The 24,110-nt window shown below is 47.1% G+C and overlaps 1 protein-coding gene across 3 annotated transcripts; it reads right to left on the minus strand.

The window, feature by feature from the left end:
- Positions 1-156: 156 nt before the first annotated feature.
- VAMP5 (vesicle associated membrane protein 5) lies at positions 157-23,912 on the minus strand. 3 transcript variants are annotated; one of them, XR_014027224.1, is made up of 4 exons: positions 23,447-23,912; positions 15,230-17,365; positions 552-1,161; positions 160-325 (listed from the first exon to the last, which is right to left on the minus strand). XR_014027224.1 is itself a non-coding variant. In XM_081333768.1 (3 exons), the coding sequence occupies exons 2-3, from the start codon at positions 15,389-15,391 to the stop codon at positions 967-969; spliced, it is 357 nt and encodes a 118-aa protein (XP_081189894.1). In that variant the 5' UTR covers positions 15,392-17,365; positions 23,447-23,912; the 3' UTR covers positions 157-966. The 3 variants fall into 3 exon arrangements, 2 of the variants coding, with proteins under 2 accessions (XP_081189894.1, XP_081189895.1); XM_081333768.1 differs by having other exon boundaries at positions 157-1,161; XM_081333769.1 differs by having other exon boundaries at positions 157-1,161; positions 15,230-15,367; positions 23,447-23,911.
- Between the last annotated feature and the right edge of the window lie 198 nt (positions 23,913-24,110).

The following is a 24,110-nucleotide window of genomic DNA, read 5'->3' on the forward strand; positions in this document are numbered from 1 at the left end:
GGATCGGCGGGGCTCGCCAGGCAGCGCTGGCGAAAGAGCCGCGGGCGCAAATGGCGGCTGGAAGAAGACGGGGTGGTGGTGGTGGCAAGCCGTAGGCGAGGGGAGGCTGGCTGTCGCTCGCTTCGGGCTCTCCCTCCAGCGAAGTTAAACCTGGCCGGCCGCGTCCAGCCGGCGGGCCGGGGCTTCCCCGTGAGGAAGAGCGGGAGGGCGGTGGGCTTCGCGCAGCTCTCAGACGCCCAGAGTTCCCGTCCCAGGAGAAGCGGCTCCACGCCGAGCGTAAGCGGGCCAAGTTCGTCGGGGACCCTTCGGTGCCTCAAAACAAGACCTAGGAGACGGGAGACTTCAGAGCACGTTCTGGGCCGAAAACCAGGGGCAGCTTCCCACCAATTTAAGGCAGAAAGGGCAAAACACACCCTAAGAGGCTTAATGTTTCAAAAATCCTGAAACCTTCCTATACCAAAAATGTGTGCAATTGGGAGTATCCACAAGAATGGTACAGCCAAGCAACCCCCACCCCACAGGTCACAAGTGTCAGTTGTGGTGGGATATACCTTCTGTCCTAGGTGCAGAAGAGGGCAAGCCCTTCCCCAAGTACAGCTGGGGTGGGCAGCAGCGGGAGGAGAGCCTTTTCTAACCAGACGGCTGGAGGCAGGAGATTCAAGGCCTGGGCCCGGTTTGATTGCTGTAGCCCAAGACTGAACATCAGCGCACAAGGCCTTGCTGCTGGGAGTAATGCATCTCCTCGGGGACAATGGAGCAGGAAGTACACAAGCAGGGAGGCTGGCTGGCTTCCTTGGCACTCACTCACAGAGAGTCTTTATTGGTGTTGAGGTCGTGGACGTCAAGAGGGCTGTGTCCTTTGCTTCCTTTCTCAGTTTGCTTGCCACGATGAGAAATGAGGAGGTCGAGGCTACTGCCAGGTCCTAGCAAAGCCCCGATGCCCTGCACCCCTGAAAGCTCAGCTGATCAGTCGCCACCAGTGCTGGTCTTTGCTGGAGCCACCTGGTTCCCAGATCCAGAGAGAGTGAAGTAGAGGGTGATGGCTGAGATGATGAGCAGAACAGCCACCACAACCACAGCCAACAGGATGATCTTGAATTTCATATTCTCCCAGCGTTTCTTCTGGGCCAGTGTCTTTGTTGTCTTGGTGAAAGCAGAACTCTAAAAAAAAACCCAATTGGAGGTGGCTGTAATCTCATTCCAGTAAATTCAGGTAGTCCTCAATTTACAACCGTTTGTTTAGTGACTGAAGTTACAACGGCACTGAAAAAAGTGACTTTTCCACATGTCAGACTGCTGCAACATCCCCATGGTCACATGATCAAAATTCAGGCACTTGGCAACTGCCATGTATTCACGACAGCTCCCCTCTCCCGGCTCATGTGATCACCATTGGTAACCTTCCAAGCTGGCTTCCACCAAGCAAAGTCAATGGGGGAAGCCAGATGTGCTTAACAACTGCAGTGATTAGCTTAACAATTGTGGCAAAATGGTCATAAAGTAGAGCACAATTCAGTTAACAAGTGTTTTGCTTATCAATGGAAATTTGGGGTCCATTGTGGCCATGGGCCTTTGGCCCTAAGGTCTCTCCGTGGCTTCCATGGGAATTGCCCACGTCATGAAGGTTAGCCATCAGTAGAGCCAATGGCTGAAAAGACGCGTGTTCCAGCTTCTGCCCTGGAATGGCTGCCTGCTTGAGGGAAGTGGCCAGTGGCCAGCCTAGAAGACCAGGCACAAATTCCACAGTGAGGAGAGAGATTCAGCCCAGTCACACTTCTCTGCAAGTACCTGCCTGAAAGCTACTCACAGCCTCTGGCCCCACTTCTGACTTCAAGGCCTGGTTGAGAGTCCGCCGTAAGGCTTCTAGCAGCCCCTTCCGTGGTGATAACAGGAAAGTGGACTGAAGTGAGGTGGTCAACAACCCGGTCATTCCTGGTGTGGCTTTGAAAGGGCATATTTGGGCCCAAGAGCTGCACATGGTTAGGCAGAGGGGAACTCAGCTCCCTACAGAATTCATGGTCTTTTTCCAGGAGAAGCAAACCCACAAGGAAAGGAAAGGAAATTAATGGCAGAAGCTGTGGAACAGAGTGGTTTGGCACCTTTTTGGAGGGGATGCAAAATCTATTTTATTCAACACCGAAGGCTGTTAAGAGGGAGTAAGACCCTACTGCTGTGCATTACAACACTAATAATTCCAGTTAATGTTATGTGTTTGTTGAAGCTGCTTTTACAGCTTGGAGCCAGAGGTTCAAACCATTGGAACATCAGCCAGGCTGAATAAGGCAAATGCCATCAGTTTGTTTTAACTGACCACATTAAATCATAACAAAACATTTTTTCAAAATGTTAAGAAGTTGGAAAGGATATGCTAAGATGGGAAAAACTACAATTCTCACTATTGGGAAGAATTTCTGTGACTAAAATTTAACGTTTTACCTAGCATGCTATTTGTGTTCCAGACAATGCCTGTTCTAACAATGGATGTATCATTTAAACCTTTGGGTGTTGGCGGCCTGGAGCGGGGGAGAGGAGGGAAAGAAGGGATGGTTTTGTGGAAGGGGTAAACGTGTGTGCACAAACACCTGTTGCTCGCACGAGTGAGGCTGCAAATGCCGACGTTTGTGGCGATGCTCACACAAGAGGGGCTCTGTGCATGCGTACAAACGCACACTGGCCAGCCATTCACGCAGCCCACAGGTTGGGGACCCCTGATTTAAACAATGGCAGAAAGATTTATGTAAATTTGTGTGGCAAGGTAAAAAAAAAAGCAAGTTAAATACAAGGTGTTACAAAACACGAAAGATCCGGTCGGGGCATACGGACGCTGTCGCTCAGTGCAGAGCAAATTGTCCCATGTGGAGTTGTCCCTGCAGTGATTTGGCTGCGGTGAGTTGGTCACAGCAAGTTGTCCCATTCCGACTACAGAGCTCCCAACCAAGCAGAGGAAATAGATGGACATTTTGCTAATCAGTTAGTTAAAGGGTGCCGGATGCATGCTACAGTAGTGATGGGGAACTTAACTACCCTGTTATCAATTGGGAGACAAACTCTGCACCTAGTAGGAGATCAAACAGGTTCCTAAAGAACCTAGCAGACAACAATGTTATCCAGAGGGTCAGCTATAGGAGGAGTTGAAGTTCTGGAAACTTTGGGGGAGAGCGATCATGTCATTTTGGAATTCAATACAGGGTACACAGAACCAATAGAACAAAGTCAAACTAGAATCTTGGACTTTAAGAAAGCTTAAAGAGAAAGCTTAGGAAGAATTCCAAGGATGGCAATTTTAACCGGGAAAACAACTCAAGACACTTGGGAAACTGAAAAATGGAATTATGAAAGCTCTGTCTAACACAATATCACTGAGACCAGTATGCTTGCATAAATAACTCTGAAAAACTGAGAGACAAAAAGAAGTACAAAAAATGGAAAGAGGGACACATAACTAAGGCAGAATACCAGCATATGGCTGGAATCTGCAAAGATGAAGTCAGGAAAGCTAAGATTCAGAACGAACTAAGACTTGCTACAAATGTCAATAAAAACAATTCAACATGACAAAACAAGAAAAAATCAAGAAAACTATTGGTTCACTAATGGGAGAAGTTGGCAAGGAGGTGACAGGCAGCAGGGAGAAAATGGGACTGCTTAATTCATTCTCAGCATCTGTCTTTACACAAAAGGAAAAAACATCAAAAGCAGTACTATAGAAGGAGAATAAGAATAAAAGTCAAAATATGCAAGAAAATGTTAAGAGAATCTCTCTCCCCTTCAGATGAATTCAGATCTCCAGGACCAGATGAATGACACCCCAGGGCTCTGAAGGAGTTGGCAGATGCGATCTGAGAGTCACTGAAAAAAATCTTTCAAAGCTCCTGGAGCACCAGGGAATTCCCAGAGGACAAGAAAAGAGCTGATGTGGTTCCAAACTTCAAAAACAGGAAAAAATGGATCCAGGAAGCTGCAGACTAATCAGTCTGTCAATAATACCTGAGAATCCAATCAAACAATGGATTTTCAAGCACCTGGAAACAAGCAAAGTGATTACTAGAAGCCAATATGGGTTTGTTAAAAAAAGATCACGCCAGACAAACCTAATTGTATTCTTTGACAAGGTGGCTAATTAGTGAATCAGGGAAATACTGTTGGACTAGTTGACTTCCACCTGAGTAAGGCAGTCGATAACAGTAGATCCCAACCTACTCCTTGGAAAGAGAAAAATGCAGGATACACAGCATCCCTACCAGACTTGCAACTGGCTGACAAACCAGGCTCAACATATAATCCTCAGTGGAGGGAAGCATGCAGAGGGCTACCTCTGCCCAGTACTCTTCAATATCTTCATCAATAATATACATGAGGGGATGAAAGGGAAAGTCATCAGATTTGCAGACAATACCAAGGCGGGGGAATAACGGACACTTTAGAAGATGGGGTCAATATCCAGAAGGATCTTGACAGACTTGAACACGGCCCTATCCAACGAAGTGCAGTTCAGTGGTGAGAAAAGTAAGGTCTTACACTTGGGCAGGAAAAATAAAATGCAGAGATATTGAATAGGTGCTACCTGGCTCAACAATAGTGACTGTGAGAGGGACCTAGGTGTCCCACCTAGTGGAGCAGCAGTTAAGTATGAGCCAACAGTGCCAAAAAATCCAATGCAGTCTTAAGATGCATCAACAGAGGGATAGCATCAAGATTACGGGAAATGATAGCACTCTATAGTGTGGACAGTGAGGCCACGCTTGGAATACTGTGTCCAGTTCTGGACACCACAATATTAAAAAGTTGCTGAGACTCTAGCGTCAATGCTGCTAACATCAGATGTTCTTGCTTTGACAAAAGATGAAGAAGCAGCTATTTCATATTTAAAACGTGTGTTACTTTTAGAGCTAGAATCGGTGCTGGAGGGAAGAGGAAGAATGTCTCTCAAGGCTGTTTTGAAATAAGAGAAGATAAGAACTTGGTGGGTTGTCTAACAGAAGGGAAAACTGACCCTTCAAACTAATTGGAGAATGTGATTAATGACGGCAATGAAAGGAGAACTGTGTTTAATATTATTGTGCTAAGGGGAGGGGCATTGCCGATGTTACAGGGCTCTAATAAAAGACTTTTAAGGTAAATAATGCCTCAGAGTCCTTTGAAGAGCTCATCCATCGGAAACTTGACATCTAGAAAGAGTACAGAGAAGAGCAACAAAGATGATAAGGGATGTAGGCTAAAGCATATGATGAATTGTGCTGCCACCACGTGGCCGTTTTGGGGAAATTACAATGTGGGCAGCCAGAACCCCTCCTACCCTATGATGTATTTCCTCTCCCCTCCCCTTTTCTGGGATGAACTTCCTCCTTCTTGTTGGCTCTGTGCCTGATATCCTCCATAACCGGCAGACGTGATAACCAGCAGACATGTGCTCCAGATCCATGTGCAGACGCTGGGAGTTATTACCATCTTCGGACCTTGGAACACTGTACAATAGAGCCTTGGTGGAGCAGTGGGCTAATGCCTCCTTAAGTAACACCAGCTGCCTGCAATTAGTGCAGGTTTGCATCCCACCAGGCTCAAGGTTGACTCAGCCTTCCATCCTTCCGAGGTAGGTAAAATGAGGACCCAGATTGTTGGGGGCAAAAAGCTGACTTTGTAATAATGCCGCTTGGGGGGGGGGGCGAAATAAATAAATAAATAAATAAATAAATCTCCTAACTCACCTTATCATGCTGTAACGTACGCTACATGCAAATAAAGGTATTTCTGGATGATCAAAGTATTTCATGAGTTCAGCTATCTGGAAAAGGGCTGTTAACAGTGATAACGAGAGTAATCACAATACAGCAGTCTTGATTCAGAATAGTCAGAAGATGTAATTTGAATTCCCTTTGTCTGCAATCTAAAGTATGCATGTTTTCTGCAAGCAAGCTTAGTCAGAAGATGTAATTTGAATTCCCTTTGTCTGCAATCTAAAGTATGCATGTTTTCTGCAAGCAAGCTTAGTCAGAAGATGTAATTTGAATTCCCTTTGTCTGCAATCTAAAGTATGCATGTTTTCTGCAAGCAAGCTTAGTCAGAAGATGTAATTTGAATTCCTCATGTCTGCAATCCTACATGTCCATGTTACCTGCAAGCAAAGCTCAGTCAAAAGGCGCTTCGAAATAGTGCATGCCTGCCATAAAAAGGAGATGAGTAATTCGCCATTCTCCAGCTGATTTTGCAAGAAGCAGAGCCGTGTTTCTAGGATTGAGTTTCTGTGAATGTTGTCTCTTCCTGTATTCCTGAGGAAACCAGCCAGAAGGCTGGTTAAAATCTTACTGTTTCCTTGCCAGTGAATCACTAGCCAGCGTTTTAAGTAATTGGAGAGGCCTTGAAATGCAAATGAACTCTGCTAAGATGTACTTTGAATGCTACAAATGTTCCTAATTGCAAGAGAGACTGTGTTTGTAAGCTTGAGTTTATAAAATCGAATGCAGGATCGAAACTTCCTGTCTGTCTTCTCCAAAACTGTCTTTCACCCAATTTCACTGGAAAGTTCACAGACTTACTTTTGCAAACCAATTTGTGTTCAGAGCTGAATTTTACTCAAACGAAAAAAAAAAGTTTGCCAGTTTGCTAAAATCCTTTGTTCAAAAGACTGCTCAGGGAAGCCATAAAAAGGTCATAAAACAATTAACTGCCTTGGCAACCAAGCCCTTGGTTTACTGCTCAGTGAAAGAGGCCCCCACCCTTGGAATGCAAGCTAATACAGCAGCTTGCAAGCTTGGATTTATGTCAAAGCAGGCAGCGACCTCTGGTGGTCAAACTGAAATGTTTATACTGTCTGCAAATTTAAACTGCACGTGAAGCTCAGTCTCGCTAGCTCTAAACAAAGGAACAAGGAGCAAATTAAGCTTCGTTAACGGCACAGTTTACAGCCTACGGTTGACACTCTTAATACGGACAGGCAGCTCCTTAAGAGTTCCAGACCGGCTTACAAACTTGTGGTCCTAAGAAGAAACAATTTGGCTGACCTTGTGTCCAAGTGAAGGCTAGGGACAATAACAGGCTTGCTTCCAAACAGCGACATCTAGTGGTCAAGGGATGAACTTCGTTGAAGTACTCACCTACTCAAGCAGCACCCCAGTGGTTGCTCAGCAAGTAAAAGTCTTGTCCCCAGGCACGTGTAGATTGCCCCCTATTGGTCAAAGAGTGAACTTCCCTGAAGTCTCTAACCACGCAGAAAGTGCCCCCTAGTGGTCAAAGGGTGAACTTCCCTGAAGTCTCTAACCATGCAGAAGGCGTCCCCTGGTGGTCAAAGAGTGAAGTTCACCGAATTAGTTAAAAATACCTAGGAAGTTTTCTGTACCTATCCTAGCCATGGCTGAGTGTCCCATTGATTCAGAAGAGCTGGTTCAACCAGACAACTCTGATTTGTGCAAAGATCCTGCTGTAAAAGCCAAGCGTACAATAAAACCAACCCAGAAAATCAGAGAAAATTATGAGGCAACTAGAGATGAATTTTCCAGTAATCTGTCAGAACTATGGAACAGAACTGAATACTGCATGTCAGTTTTGCTGAGCCTTAAGGATAATCCTGTTGAATTCAGAGGCTCTATAGATCGCCTATCTGCAGCATATGAGAGTTACCAGCAGCTGTCTGCAAAATACATAGGTTTTTTGAATGACTCTAATGTAGATGATTCTTCAGCAGAACTAACCAAGAATGAGGAACTGAACCAGCAAAGAGATCTCCTAGTGCACGGGTCGACAACCCGCGGCTCCGGAGCCGCATGCGGCTCTTTGAGCCGTCTCCTGCGGCTCCCAGCCGCCCGGTGCGCGCGCACCTCTTCGAAGGGGCAGTGGTGCGCGCGCACCTCTCCAAATGGAGAGTGGCACCGCCCGTTTTGAGAGGTGCGCGCGCACCTCCCCGAATGGGCGGAGGTGCGCACGCACCTCCCCAAACCTTTGGAGAGGTCCGCGCGAACGGGCCGCGGCGTCGTTCTTTGAGGAAGCTGCCGCGGCCCGTCTGCAAAGCTGCTGAAAGCGGCAGCTTTGCAGATGGGCCACGGCAGCTTCCTGAAAGAGCGACGCCGCAGCCCGTTCCGAGAGGTGCGCACGCACCTCCCCGAATGGGCGGAGCTGCACGCGCACCTCCCCAAACCTTTGGAGAGGTGCGCGCGTACCTCCGCGCGAACAGGCCGCGGCGTCGTTCTTTGAGGACGCTGCCGCGGCCCGTCTGCAAAGCTGCCGAAAGCGGCAGCTTTGCAGATGGGCCACGGCAGCTTCCTGAAAGAGCGACGCCGCGGCCCGTTCCGAGAGGTGCGCACGCACCTCCCTGAATGGGCGGAGCTGCGCGCGCACCTCCCCAAACCTTTGGAGAGGTGTGCGCGTACCTCCGCGTGAACGGGCCGCGGCGTCGCTCTTTGAGGACGCTGCCGCGGCCCGTCTGCAAAGCTGCCGAAAGCGGCAGCTTTGCAGACGGGCCGTCGCCGTCGGGCAACCGGGAACCGGTTCCATCTCACTTTTTAAAAAATTGGCAACCGCGTGCGTCCGCGCAAAAAACCATTTTGCGCATGCGCAAAACGTTTTTTGCGCATGCGCGTGCATGGACACACGCACGCGGCTCCCAGTTTTTTTAATTTGTGATGGAACCGGTTCCCGGTGGCTCTTTTCCTTTTTTAGGTTGCCGACCCCTGTCCTAGTGCAAGATGCAAAGAATAAGGCAAAAATCCGTACTGCTGAACTGCAGGAGACCAGATCTCATAGGTCCACATCAAGTAGACACACAGTACGCTCCGCTAGATCCTCTCGCTCCAGGGCTTCATCCATACATGACAAGCTAGTAGAGGCCCGTGCGCTTGCAGAAGAAAAGGACGTGCTTCTTTCCTTTGCCAGAAAGGAAGCTGAAATAGAAGTCCAGAGCAAAGCCCGCCAAGCAGAGGAAAAAGTCCGCCAAGCAGAGGAGAAGGCCCGCCAAGCAGAGGAGGAGGCTCGCCAAGCAGAGGTGGAAGCCCAAATGAAAATTCTGCAAATACAGTTGCAAGAAAAAGTATGTGAACCCTTTGGGATTATGTGGAGTTTTGCATGAATTGGTCATAAAATGCGCTCTAAATGTCATGTAAGTCACAACAATAGAAAAACAGTCTGCTTAAAATAATACTACACAAACATTAGCTGTTGTCATGTTTTAATTGAACATAAGATGGAAACATTCACAGTGCAGGGTGGAAAAAGTATGTGAACCTTTGGACTTAATAACTGGTTGACCCCCCTTTGGCAGCAATAACCTCAACCAAACATTTCCTGTAGTTGCAGATCAGACCTGCACAACGATCTGGAGTAATTTTGGACCACTCCTCTTCACAAAACTGTTTCAGTGTAGCAATATTCTTGGGATGTCTGGTGTGAATCGCTCTCTTAAGGTCATGCCACAGCATTTCAATCGGGCTGAGGTCAGGACTCTGACTGGGCCACTCCAGAAGGCGTATTCTGTTCTGTTGAAGCCATTGTTTTGTTGAATTACTTGTATGCTTTGGGTCATTGTCCTGTTGCATCACCCATCCTCAGCGGAGCTTTAGTTGGCGGACAGATGGTCGTACGTTTTCCTGCAAAATGTCCTGATAAACTCTGGAATTCATTTTCCCATCAATGACAACAATCCGTCCAGGCCCTGAGGCATCAAAGCAGCCCCAAACCATGATGCTTCCTCCGCCATGTTTTACAGTGGGGATGAGGTTTTGATGTTGGTGTGCTGTGCCTTTTTTTCTCCACACATAGTGTTGTGTGTTTTTCCCAAACAACTCAATTTTGGTTTCATCTGTCCACAGTATATTTTGCCAGTGGTGCTGTGAAACATCCAGGTGCTCTTTTGCAAACTTCCAACGTGCTGCAATATTTTTTTTGGACAGCAATGGCTTCCTCCGTGGTGTCCTCCCATGTACTCCATTCTTGTTTAATGTTTTCCTTATTGTAGATGTGTCAACAAAAATGTTAGCATGTGCCAGAGATTTCAGTAGATCTTTAGCTGACATTCTAGGATTCTTCTTTACCTCATTAAGCATTATACGCTGTGCTCTTGCAGTCATTTTTACAGGACGACCACGCCTAGGGAGAGTACCAACAGTGCTAAACTTTCTCCATTTGTACACAGTCTGTTTTACCGTGGACACATGAACATCAAGGCTTTTGGAGATACTCTGGAATAATATAGGGTCTCCTGCTGAAGCCATGGGTTGGACTAAAAGACCTCTGAGGCCCTTTCCAACCTTGGTTTATGTTCCTTGGACCTGACCCCACTGAAATTCCAAATGGCAGGTAGGCCCAGCTGCCCTTGCCAGGCTGTGGACAAAGAGCTTGCTGGTTATTCTGGATCAAAGCTGTTGTACTTTAATTAATCTCTTGTTAAGACTTCTATGGTCTGTATAACAGATATCATTAACATTAACAGATCTCTCCAGATAGTTTTGAACTCGTAGAGACACCTTTTATCATATAGAAATACCTTTATTGCATGTAGAGTTGAATACAGTAGGTGAATGCATTCAGATGACCTTTGTACAGCATTTCCAAGATATTTCCAAGGTATCTCTAAGGTTAGAAAATGGTAGTATTCCCAGGAACTGCATATTGATTCTGCAAGTTATGTCTTCAGGCTAAAAGAGAATGGACTCTCTAGGGACAAAGGAGGAGGAAGTCCATCCCAGAAAGGGGAGGGAAAAGGAAATACATCATAGGGTAGGAGGGTCTGACTGCCCACATTGTGATTTCTCCACACAGCCACGTGGTGGCAGCACACTCCCCATCAGGTATTACATAATACCACCATATAAAGACGTATAACGGTAGTTATACAAATGCAAATACACATTTGTAGTTTGCTAATTGTCATAAACACCTGAGATATAAGTAATAAACCTAAGATAAGTAATAAACCTAAGATAAAAACCTGAGAAATATAAAATAAACATGCATACATATGAGGTATAAAACCTGAAAGATATAAAAATCAACATGATATATATAAGACATAGAAACCTGAGATATATAAGAAATAACATGCATACATATTGCAATAATAAAAACTGCCCTTTCAGGCTGAGGTTTTGCTTGTTGTGTTCAAGACCTGAAAGATATAAAAGAACATGCATATATATTGTAATAATAACAATTGCCTTTTCAGGCCTCAATAGTCTAGATCAAGTTGAAGGCACTTTTCTTCTTGAAGTCAGGATTCAACAAGGAAAACAATGAGTTCAGTCTTCAAGAGGCAAAAGCAGGACAAGTTCTGCGATGGTCTGATGAAAGATTTTGGTGCCCTTTGATTCTTGAGGTTGTTGCTCCTTAAACAGAACAAGGTCTCTAACTTGAAGATAGGGTAAAGGTGAAACGTTGGTGACTGGAGCGTGACTTTGTTGCTCCCCGCCATGCTGCTCCCCATAATTTGAAGCGGGGTTGGATACAGGTGGTTGCTGTGGATTGCCTGGAAGTGGAGCAGGATGCGTAGCTGTATCGTGTTTGTCGCTATCGCATTCTTTGCACTTGACAAAGGCTTTACAATTTTTAGCAAAATGAATATATAAATGACCATATAAAGCATAGCATCTGTAGCATGTTCCAAGTTTTGAGGAACCTCTTTCCGCTCTTGTATAGTCATTGCTCTAAGCTGATGACATTTTCTAAGAGGGTGAGGCAGTTTGTGAATAGGACACTGACGATTGGGATCTTCATCCCCACCACCTGAATCGCTCCATTTAGGAGGAGATGGTACAGGATGTGAGTTGCCACCACCTGAATCACTCCATTGAGGAGGAGATGATATAGGAGGTGAGATGTCCGTCTTTCTTGTAGACACAGCTCCACGTGAATCTTTGTGTTGAGCTGCTGTGTTAACATACCTTGGAGCAGGCACACTGGATTCAGGGTAGTTGAAGCTGGGGTCATTGTTCGTCCAGGCATGGTGACTTATGAACCTGCAAAAATATGAGAATGGGGGGAAGGAAAAGAGTAGATCGAGTTCCTCTCTCATGTTGAAGTTGAGATCAGCAATAGCAGCTTTGAAGGTTGCTTTCCAGAATCTGTAGGTCTCTGGACGGTCATTAAACTTTGAGGGGCTAGAGTTGAGAAGCTCTTGTCAAATCATGGTCAGAACGGTCTAACCCCTAACTCCTTGATGCCAAAGAAACTTGTTGGGCCCCTTGGGTGTGGAGGTTCTCTGGTGAATAAGGATGAGGTGCACCAGGATAGAGTGATGTTGTAAAGGCATTCAGCTGCGGTGTATTCTCTAAAGCTTGTGCTGGCTGTCGATTCAACCGTTGATCATTGCTGGAAGTTACGTTGTCGTTGGCAAGAGGTGGTGCAGTTTGAAGTGTTGGCGCACCTGCTTCTGGGCGTTGAAGAGGTGCTGGCCTTGGCAAGCTTGGGGCTTCTGTGCTGTCTGTAGGAAGCACAGCTGACGTATCTGCTTTTGGGCGTTGAAGAGATGTAGGCTCTGGCAGGCGCGGGGCTTCTGTGCTCTTTGTGGGAAGCACAGCTGACGCACCTGTGTTGCGTTGTTGAAGGGGTGTAGGCCCTTGCAGTTCTGTGGTCTCTGAGTGGTGAGTGGGAAGTGCAGAGAATGAACTTGTGTTGTGGTGCTGAAGGAGTACAGGCATTTACAGTTCTGGGGTCTCTGTGATGTTTGTAGGCAATGTGGAAGATGGCTCTGCATCGTTGCAAACATTATGCTTTAACACGTATTGACTGGTGCATTCCATCGGATCTTCCACTACTGTTGGGATGGAACACTCCACATTGGTGTTTTTCTTCGCTGCCTGTTCATGGACCTTCAGCTTTGCCAGGGCAGCTGCTTGTTCCTTTTCTATTTGCAGAATTTTCATTTGGGCTTCCTCCTTTGCTTGACGGACTTTTCTCTGGGCTTCTATTTCAACTTCCTTCCTGACAAAGGAAGCAAGCACGTCCTTTTTTTCTACAAGCGCACGGGCCTCTAGTAGCTTGTGATATATCGTTGAAGCCCTGGAGCGAGAGGATCTAGCAGAGCGTACTGTGACTTTAGTTGATGTGGTTCTATGGGATCTGGTATCCTGCAGTTCAGCAATACGGATTTTTGCCTTATTCATTGCATCTTGTACTAGGAGATCTCTTTGCTGGTTCAGATCCTCAATTTTGGTTAATTCTGCTGAGGAATCATCTACATTAGAGTCATTCAAAAAACCTATGTATTTTGCATACTGCCGTTGGTAACATTCATAAGCTGCAGATAGGCGATCTATAGAGTCTCTCAAGTTAGCAGGATTGCCCTTAAGACTCTGCAAAATTGTCATGGCGTGTGCGGTTCTGTCCCATAGCTTTGGCAGACCACTGGAAAGTTCATCTTTAATTGCCTCGTAATTTTCTATGAGTTTCTGGGTTGGTTTTATTGTACGCTTGGGTCTTGCAACCTCTTGGTGCAAATCAGGGTTGTCTGGTTGAACCAGCTCTTCTGGATCAATGGTACACCCTGCCATGGCTAGGACAGATACAGAAAACTTCCTAGTTAATTTTGACTAAATTCGGTGAACTTCAGTCTTTGACCACCAGGGGGTGCCTTCTGTGCGGTCAGAGATTTTGGGGAAGTTCGGCTGTTGGCCACTAGGGGGACCTTCTGCGTGGTTAGGGACTTCAGGAAAGTTCACCCTTTGACCACTAGGAGGCACTCTACACGTGCCTGAGGACAAGCCTTTTACTTGCTGAGCAGCCACTGGGATGCTGCTTGTGTAGGTGAGTACTTCAGCGAAGTTCACCCCTTGACCACTAGAGGTCGCTGTTTGGATACAAGCCTGTTATTGTCTCTAGCTTGAATTTGGATGCAAAGTGAGGCAATTGTTCCTTTTTATGACCACTAGTCGTGAGCCGGTCTGGAACTCTCGAGAGACTTCCTGTCTGTATTAAGAATACCAACTGTAGGCTATAAAACTGTGTCTGACGAAGGTTAATTTGCTCTTTGTTCCTAGTTTATAGCTAGAGTACGATAAATCACTTGCTTATCCAAATAAAATGCTTGCATAGCTTACATGCGTTTCAAATTTGCAGACAGTTTAAGCGTTTCAATTTGGCCACTAGGGGTCGCTGCCTGCCTTAGCATAAAACCAAGCTTGCAAGCTGCTACATTAGCTGGCATTCCAAAGGTGGGGGTAAAGACTAGCAGTGGCTTCCTTCCACCAGATGCCTGGTTTCCATGACAATTTATGGTTTTATTACTCTTTTATTGCCTACTTTATGGCTGAGCCAGAGAGAAAGGGTTTTGCAAACGAACAAACTTTTATCCTCTTTGAATAAAGATTCAGCTCTGAAACCAATTGTTTGCAACAGTAAATCTCTGAACTTTCTCAGACAATTTAGGTGAGAGGCAATGTTTTCTTTAGTAGAAGACAGACAGGAAATTCTAATTTTGCATCTTGATTTCACAAAACTCAAGCTTACAAACACAGTCTCTCTTTGTAATTAGAAATGTTGGAGACAGATCTCAGGAGAGATTCATTGCATTTCAAGCAAGGAGGCAGTAAATTTTTAACAAGCCTTTTGAGTGTTTATAGAAGCACCTTTTGACTGAGCTTTAGTTGCAGAGAATCATGCACACTTTAGAAGCAGATAGAAAGAATTCAAATTACATTTCCTGACTGAGTTTGATTGTAGAAAACATTACAGACTTTAGGCTGCAGATTTTAGGAATTAAAACACATTTTCTAACTATGCTTGATTGCAGGAATATGCAGACAAGAGGAATTTAATGCCATTTTCTAACTATTCTGGATCGAAGCTGTTGTACTTTAATTAATTAATCTCTTGTTAAGATTTCTATGGTCTGTATAACAGATATCATTAACATTAAGAGATCTCTCCAGATAGTTTTGAACTTGTAGAGACACCTTTTATCATATAGAAATACCTTTATTGCATGTACAGTTGAATACAGTAGGTGGATGCATTCAGATGACCTTTCTACAGCATTTCCAAGATATTTCCAAGGTATCTCTAAGGTTAGAAAATGGTAGTATTCCCAGGAACTGCATATTGAGTCTGCAAGTTACCCCATGTCTTCGGGCTAAAAGAGAATGGACTCTGTAGGGACAAAGGAGGAGGAAGTCCATCCCAGAAAGGGGAGGGAAAAGGAAATACATCATAGGGTAGGAGGGTCTGACTGCCCACATTTCTCCACACAGCCACGTGGTGGCAGCACACTGGTCTTCCTGGATGCCCCACCCAGTCCCCACATCACCTTCCATACCTGTTTACAAAGCTCATCAGCCCGCTCATCCAGGTCACTAAGCTTGCCCTCGCGGTCCAACACCTTGGTGTAGTTGTCCAGCATGATTTCCGTCACCTCCTCAGCCTTCTGCTGGCATCGCCCCAGCTGGTTCTCGCCCTGCAGAAGGGGACAGGGTGTCATAGGGTGGGACAGGAGGGGCTGGGGCTCAAGAAGACGCTCTTTGAGAGGCGCAAGGCGCAGCTGCCCAGTGCCAGGGAGGCTAAAGCAGATGAGCTGAAGATGCCTTTTTCACGCCAATGTGACGGCCCTGGATTCTCATGAGAGAGCAGCCAGGTCTGCTCAGGGTGCAAGCCGCCCTTCTGCACCCCAGGTGAACCTCCTCCAGAAGGGACCTTCCTCTGGAAAGAAAAACTGTTGGAGGGTCAGCCGTGCATTGCACAATTTTTCTTGATTTCCAGTAGAAGATGAGCAAAGCTAATGGAGGCAGAGCATTTAAACATCCCAAACACACATTTCTTGCTAATTTGTTGCATTTTATCTTTCCCTTAGCATGCTCCAGATACCACACATTTAACATTTGAGAGCCAGTTTGCTCTAGTGATTAATGCACCAGACGAGAAAGCAGGAGACCTTGAGTTCAAGTCCCACTTGAACCATGAAAGCTGGCTGGGTGGCTTTGGCCCAGTCCCTCTCGCTTAGCTGGACCCACCTCACAGGGTTGTTGTGGGGAAAATAGGAGGAGGAAGATGGATATGTTCACTGCTTTGAATTATTTGTAAAAATAACAAAAGTGGGATATAAATGCAGGAATGAATGAATGAATGAATGAACGAATCAATCATGTTTTTTTCCTCACTATCTATCTGTCCTTATAATGAACTTAAAAGGGACCATACCAAGTGCTGTTAACCACTGAAACTGCACTGAGAACCTGAGAGAAGGGATGGACACATAATACCCAAATGAAGGGACCAGTGGAAGAACCAGCCATCTGGACTGTTCAACCAGCTGAACATCCTCTACGAATTAAACTGATGCTGGAATCTCGGCAATTTTGGGTAACTTGGGGTTTGTTAATTGCACTTGGATTTCTACTTTTCTGTGTGTTTGGAAGAAAGAAGTCAGAAGAAATATCAGTTCCTGAGTGTGTTCTTTTACAATTATAATTGTATTACTGATTATCACTGTTATCATCTTGTTAACTGTTGATTGTTGTAATATTCCTTGCTTAGAGAAAGATGGGGATATTGCTGTTGTTATTGTATGGCCTACTTTTCACTCCAGTCCTAACACTTCCAGCAAGTTCTGGAACACAATGCAAATGCAGCTCAGAAGTGAAAGGTAAAGCACCAATTTCTAGAGTTTTCAGTCAACAATTAGTTAATAAACTGAGAAAACGGTGGCCCCCTTAGTGTATATTGATATATACTGCCACTAAATGGTGTCCGTGGGATGACGTAATTATTACTACTAGCAATAATTTGAATGAGCAGGTTAAGGTCTGCATTTGGATGAAGGGTGGAGATGGCAACAAATTAAAAAATGCTTTTCAAGCCACTCCTCCTCCTTCTGCTGTACCTGTTACTGACATTATAGAAAATACTGAACCATTTTATGATGTGAATATGGAAGTTATGGATATCAAACCAACCGATGCTTGGCTAGCTTTGAAATATCTTTATGCTAGGAAATCAGGACACTCCATTTGTTGGGTATGTTCTCATTTGAATGAGAAGACAATGAAGATTCCAATGGTAGCGGTTCCTATTAATATCTCACGGATTTTAATGAGTACTCCAAGTATTCATTATGGAAACTTTGTTGGGAGAGACAGACAGTTGGGAGAAATACAGATACAAGAGATAGTGGGAAGTTTATATGTCCCTGATTGGTGCATCAGAGGAATTTTAACCACTGGAGATGGCTGGTGTGGAAATACTGTAGTCAGTGCCACCATGACTCCCGGCACCTTTGATAAGTTCAATGTTCAAAGTGTCACCAGAAGTTTGTTTCAATCATCCAAGAAAAAATCTTTGTATGAGGCTTATCTGAATTGGACTGGAGATGATCTGCCACATCAGTGGTTCCACGCTTTGGAGGCTGTGAACAATGCCAGGATGCAGGATCAGAAAGGCACAACGGTGTTGCTAATGCCTAGTGTGGGAAATAACATTCATTACTGTTGTGAAAACAAATGTTTCCAATATACGAACACGAGGAGAATCCGATGGTGTTACCTTGCCAAGTTGGTGCCGGTAATGGAGGTGCAGGATGAGACACATGTATTCACACCAGAATATCCCAGATATTTGTTAAATAGGAGGGGAAAAAAAGATAACTTGTTTGAAACTGAGGACAGATGATGGACTTTAGCCCCTTCATTTACAGGATGGGGATGGGAAATGATGAAAAGAATAAATAATTACACCAATATTATGGATGAAATAATAAACATAACTCAAAGTGATATAATGTTACTAAGTGAAGAATTAAAAATAGTGAGGACTACGTTGTTAAGGCAGCAATTAGAAATAGAGAGCTTAGCAGCTGCTGTGAGTAAACTATGTGCAGAGTGAATTGATCATATTTGTTGCACTTGGATACATAATACTAGTGAAGAAGTACCTGATTATTCTGAACTAATTGAGAAACATCATGAACAAGTAAATGAATTACAAGAAACGGCTAGGGCAGGGGTCAGCAACCTGAAACAGTGAATGAGCCACTCGGAACTGGTTCCCTCACAAAAGGAAAAACTGGGAGCCGCAAAAAATGTGTGCACATGCACGTACATGCGTGCATGCGCAGAACAGGGTTTGACTGAAGAGTGGAGCCAAGGCGAGATATGGACCTACCCTGCATATTTGCATTGATTGGTTGAACTTTTTTAGTCCCACTTTTTTTTGGGGACTGCACATGGCAGAGGACTGGGAGCCGCAGGAGATGGCTGAAAGAGCCGCATGCGGCTCCGGAGCCGCGGGTTGCAGACCTGTGGGCTAGGGCCTAGGGAGGGATGGTTGGAATCCCTTGGAAGGACTCAGTGATTGGATCCCTAACTTGGCCGGATGGGTAAAACAATTGATAGTGTTGGGAATTTTAATACTGATAACTGGAATGATGGTTTGTTGTTGTATGCAGCTTGGACCAATGATGGTGATGAGTTGTAAAGATTGCTTGGTCGGATGGAAAATGAAAGATGAGAGTGAAGAGGCTGGAAGAATGTTGAAACAATTTTGAGAAATATGAGTGTAAAATCAATACTGATTGTGAAAAGAAAAAGGAGGGATTGTGGGAAAAAGAGCTTACTGTTTTTACAGAACCGTGAGAGGACATGCAAGCCTGTGAAGCAAATACATTGCATACATTTTAATCTCATGAGCCTAGCTTGAAACTTGAGAATTGCATCTAGGAAGGTCTCTGCTGAAAACCGGTCCTAACCAGAATCCTAACCAGAATCTATTGATACGATAGCAACTTTAGAGACAAGCCCTAGGAACTAACAACCATAAAAGGAAATTCGTATTCCCTTTAGGAGCTTTGGATAGGTTGTGACAACATGATTACAGTATGATTACAAAGCCAATGAAGAAGAGGTGGGAGGTAAATTTGTAATGGCAATGGAGAATATAAAGAATGGATATTGAAGATTTAAGGTGTGTCCACTGCTTGCATGCACAGGAGCACCCCCTTTGCAAAGAGGTACAAATAAATTGCCATTGTTTTCTCTTGGAAGTTTTGGCTTGTGAATTTTATTTCAAGTAGACAACAAATCACTTACTTTCCTTCCTTCCCTCCCTCCCTCGCCTGCCTTCCAGGTGGCAGAAGGGGGACCCCACTCTCATTGCATCACTTGCAATGTGGGCAAACTGTCCCCCTAAGAGTTCTGGAACCAACAGCCTGCCACTACTGTTCCCATTGAACCTGCTGCAGCCGCCTGCCATGGCGCTCCTTCTGAAAACCCTCTTTATCCATGCACTTGGCTGTCTTGCTGCAAACACCCAACAATATATACTGATTGCCTGCGATTGACAATCCGCCTGGGAAGAAGACCAAAGCCTTCTCTGGCACTGGCCATCCGACACCCCGGCCTTCCCTAAACCTTCCTCCGCACTCTGTGGACAGGAGCCAGAGAAGAGAGGGCAGCCAAGCCAAGGCTGAAGCGCAACAGCAGGAGAGGAGGTCTCGGAGCCAGCCCGGGGGGGGGGGGGCTGGGGCTTTCCAAGGAAAAGAACTTTGGTGGGCTGCCAAAGAACTGCAGGGCAGATTCTGTGCCCGGGAAGGAACCTCTCACAGTGGACTCAAAGTTGAAGCCTTGGATGGAAAAGCTTCAGGGAAGGGCCTCCTCTTGAGTTGTCAAGAACCTCAACATTCCCACAAACTCAACCGAAACCTTGTAGCCTCTCAGGGACTCGGCACTTACCCTGGACACAAACTTTCGCAGCTGCTAAGAGGTCCCAGGAAAATGCAGCTGCTTTACAGATTTGCATTCTTGGACTACATTCATGTTTCTGTGTGATCGAAGGCATCTCTTGGGAATTAAATGAAAAACACTGCACACTGTTCAACAGAGCACCATTATTATTATTTTTTAAAAAAACCCTTTAATATGATTTGTACTTGTACGTTGCCCACTTGCTTGACAGTAGGTCAAGCACGGCCACTTACTGAAATAAAGTAAAATTGCCTTCAAGTAAAGCTCAGTTCTTCTTTCCAAGAGCTCAGCAATGACTCTTCCTTGCCTTAACTTCCCTGGCTGGCCTTCTGGCCCAGCATTTCTGGTAGTAATCCTCTGTTAAAATATGTTTCTTCTCTCAAGTTCTATTCCCCCGGCCTACCAGCATTTGGCTTCAACACTTCAGTGGGCCCGCAAACCAAAATGGTCTTCCAACCCAGCCCTACAAGATGGCTGTTCAGTGGAATAAGCACAAAGGCAACAAAAAGTGAAGCTCCATAGTTTTCTGTTCTGGATGAGACTTCTAATAAATTATTGCTGGATTGATTGATCTGTTTGATATTTTTGCTCATTAGAGATATTCTAAACTGAGAAATGCTTTATTTAACAAGTTTGGCCCAATAAGGCTACGTGGTTAGTTAGGTGAAATGGTCTAGGTTCTCCTGAAGCGGGTTGCACTCAAGGATCCCCAAGATCCCTTCCAACTTGGTTATTCTGCCAGGATTGGGCTACCAATTTGATGTTTCACTGTGTTCAGGGTGGTAGCTGGACTTTTTCATTTATGGCGCTACTTTTATGCCCATTGTGCAGCTTCACCAAAAGGTCCAGGAAATGAACTTGTTTGATAAACTGACATCGTTCTTCTGGATTGTGGGTGAAGATGCAGATGGAAGTCCATCAAGGTCTCTGGAGCCAAGAAATGAAAAACTCTTTTGTGGGACTGAAGTGGAGATGAGCTTATGGGAAGAGGTGTAGCTGAGAAAGCCAGAGAGATGGTTGCACGCACTGGGTGCGTGGTTCTCCCATCTGTTTCCCCAAATTGACTTGAGTGAAAATCGACTGAGGTCAGTAGCTGGTCATTCTATCGCTGTATCAGGATTTGTGTTTTCCTGAAGCCTGAGAAGCACCGTCAAGCAGGTCAGGACGTGTACTTCTGCATCAGGGTGGGGCATGTTTGCTGGTCCAGCTCTGCTACTGAACCCGCTTCCTAATCTCTTTCTTCTCTTCAAAAGAGGTTTTGCCTTTGTTACCAGGCATAGTACTTTTTTGTACCTTTGCTTTAAATTAACAATTTTAAAATTGTTTTGTGATCCCATCTTGTGCTGCATAGCAGAGAATGTGTTTTCAAAGTGCCTTAAAGTGTGTGCAGGAATCCTTGCTGGAAACTTTTCAAATATTCCCACTGAGAGCCTCGTTCTGAAGGAAGTGCCAGCTCCTCGGGTATTTGGTTAACAGGAGGCAAGGAAAGCCCCGGGGAGATTCTGCCAGGAAGCAGCGTCTGAAATGCGGCGCTTCCTGTGGGCGGGAGAGATTCATTTGAAGGCAGCCAGAAGTTTCCGTTATTTGACTTGCACCCGTGAAGCAACTGAGCAGCAGAGAAGCAGCAGCCCCTGAAAGGTGCATTTCAGAGCTTCACTTCTGCAAACAGCCAGGGAGGAGCAGGCACAAGCCAGGGAGCCTCCAGAAGCTGCTCTTTCTCTGCCTTCCCTCCTTCCCTAGTCCGGAGAAAAGAGGAAACAGGGGAGACATGATAGCAGTATTCCAGTATCTGAGGGGCTGCCACAAAGAAGAGGGGGTCAAACTATTCTCCAAAGCACCGAGGGCAGGATGAGAAACAATGGTTGGAAGCTGACCAAAGAGAGAAGTAATTAAGGAGAAACTTCCTGACAGTGAGGACAATTAACCAGTGGAACAAGCTTGCCTCCAGAAATCGTGGGCGCTCCATCACTGGAGGCTTTTAAGAAGACAGTCACTTGTCTGAAATGGTACAGGTTCTCCTGCTTGAGCAGGGGGCTGGACTAGAAGACCTCCAAGGTCCCTTCCAGCTCTGTTCTATTCTATTCCTTGGCTGAACAGGCTCCCTTCCCTGGAAATGGGCAGAGGCCGATTCCACAGGGCTCCAGCCCGGAGGTGCAGGCTGTGGACAAGGAGTGGAGGCTGATAGCTGATATCACAATTCTCTGGACTCATACAATGGAAGGAAAACTCAGCTCAACCTGAGGTTGCTGCGTGAAAGGCTTTTTCCAGTCGCAGCACCTCTGAATTGTCAGTCCCAGGTACTGCCAGGGTAGGCCCAGTGGGACCAACTCTAGAGCCAATCCAGAGCAAGGACAGCCACAGATCCCACGATTCGATCATTAATAATGTCCTGGGGGAGAAATGAACCAGAGGCTTTGACCTTCAGCACTAACATACTCTGAACACATTCAGACAAACTATATCCCCTCTTTCTCTCCCACGCTGAGCTCTCGCTGCAGTTGAGTCAATAGTGATGCTGGGCCCCACAGGTGCCTTGTATTGAGGCAGCATAGTTTTGGAGCAGGGCCTGGGTCGCCATTGTTTTCCTGCACATGATTGGGGTGGGAGGCAGGGAGGGTAGAAATCTGGTGCCCACCAGGTGTCTAACAACTTCTGCATAAGTACACCAATATGGCTAATTAAAAGCACCAAGTGGCCTCTTTATCACTTCAAACTGCAAGGAAGCTGAGGGTGTGCAATACGAAAAATCAGTTGGGCCAGAATTAATAAATTTTACTTAAATTCATTTTAAATTATTTGTTATCCTCTTTAATCATAACAATTCCAAAGCCACTCGGACAGGCAGTTTTTGCTGGAAGTGGGGAACTAAGGGCTTCAGGCTGAGCTGAGAGGGGGGATCTGAAAGGGGCTGAGCTCCGCATTTGGGCACTGGGTGTTTCCGTGCCCCGCACCTTTCTTCACACTGGGGGAACCTCCTTGATGCAGGCGGAAGAGGAGCAGAGGCCCTCGGGGCACGCCGGGCTCTTTGCAGCGGAGGAAGTGAAAGGCCAGCCGTTCCTCCCGCCGGGCGCATTTGCCTTTTACCCCCATCAGGTGGGCGCCACCTCGGTCTCCGGAGCCAGAGGGACGCCAAGACAGCGGCCCCTCCAAAGGTTATTCGCCGTTTAATTAGTTATATCGATTCATACAGTTGCCCACTCGCCAGTGAGACCGGCTGGGCAAACACCCCGTCCTCCTGGCCGGCCTCGTGCCCCAGACCGCGGAAAGCGCTTTCTCAGATGCGGCTTTCCACCCTTGAAAGGCGTCGGGACATTTCCCGAAGGGAGGCCGAGGGGCCTGCGGGGTTCCCGGGGCAAGGCCAGCTGGATCGTCCCGTCTAGGCGCGTTCCAAAGGCCGGCAGGGACCAGAGTGGAGCCGGTCTTTCTACCCTCCCTACAGGAAATTCCTCCCGAGGCAGAACCGGGCTGACGGCTGCCCTTCCCCTGGAACCGGAGGGCCGCCAAAGGCCGCGCTGAACAGGCCAGGAGGGGCCAGGGCCGCCCAGGAGCCCACCGCGAGGAGCCGTCCCCGCAAGGAGGCCACGGAGCAGATCTCGCCGCGGCCCAGAAATACCCGGCCAGACTGAGAGCCTCCAAGGCCGGCAACCCGAGACGGCCTCTTGGCCAGGAGAAGCCGGGGCGTCCCCGCGCCCCGTCGAGCCCGCACAAGTCCCCGGGGCAGCGGGCGCGGAGGAACGAGGCTCCGCTCCGCGCGAGAGCCGCGCCCGGGGCAGAAGAGGCAGCCGTCGGAGCTCCGCACTTACCATGGCCGGCGCCGGGAGCCGCAGCGGCGGGAGCGGACCTCGGGGAGCAGCCGGAGCACGTCCTCTGGCCGCCCGCGGGGCAGGAGTAGGCGGGACCCGCTGCTGCCCGACAGCTCGCCGCCCCTCCGGAGCTCTCGGGGGGCGGGACGCCGCGCTCGCCTCGAGGCAGGCCGAGGGCCGCCCTCCCCGCCTCCCGGAGCCCTGGCGGAGCCGCGGACGGTCGCGCCGGCCAGGAGCCCCGAGCGGAAGACCGCCGCCGCTCGCCCGCCCCGCCTGGGCTGCAGGGACCGCTGCTTCCCGCCCTCGTTAACTTCTGACCGTCGGGAGCGGCGTTCTTCTGCCTCGGGGCCTCCGCGGCGGCGGGTCCCGCTGGGCTCCAGAGGCGAGAGCGGTGGGATTTCCCCCTCCCGTCCTCCGATCCAGCACCCGAGATCGGGGCTCCGCCTGTCCGGATCAGGCCCGAGAGCCGCTTTGGACTGCAGTAGAGGCCGTGAAACTAAACTAGAGGCCCACCTCTAGCGGGGTTTTCGGCGGGCTCCTGGTATCATTCCAGGAGGACTGGAATTGAATTCGGTCGCGAAGCGGTTCTGGGAACGGAAGGCCGCTCCAAGCCAGGCGCCTTCTGGCAGCAGAGCCGGACTGGTTCCAGGCCAGGAATCTTCGG

This window comes from Vipera berus (assembly GCF_964194415.1).
Source record: "Vipera berus genome assembly, chromosome: 8".
NCBI classification, from domain to species: Eukaryota; Metazoa; Chordata; class Lepidosauria; order Squamata; family Viperidae; genus Vipera; species Vipera berus.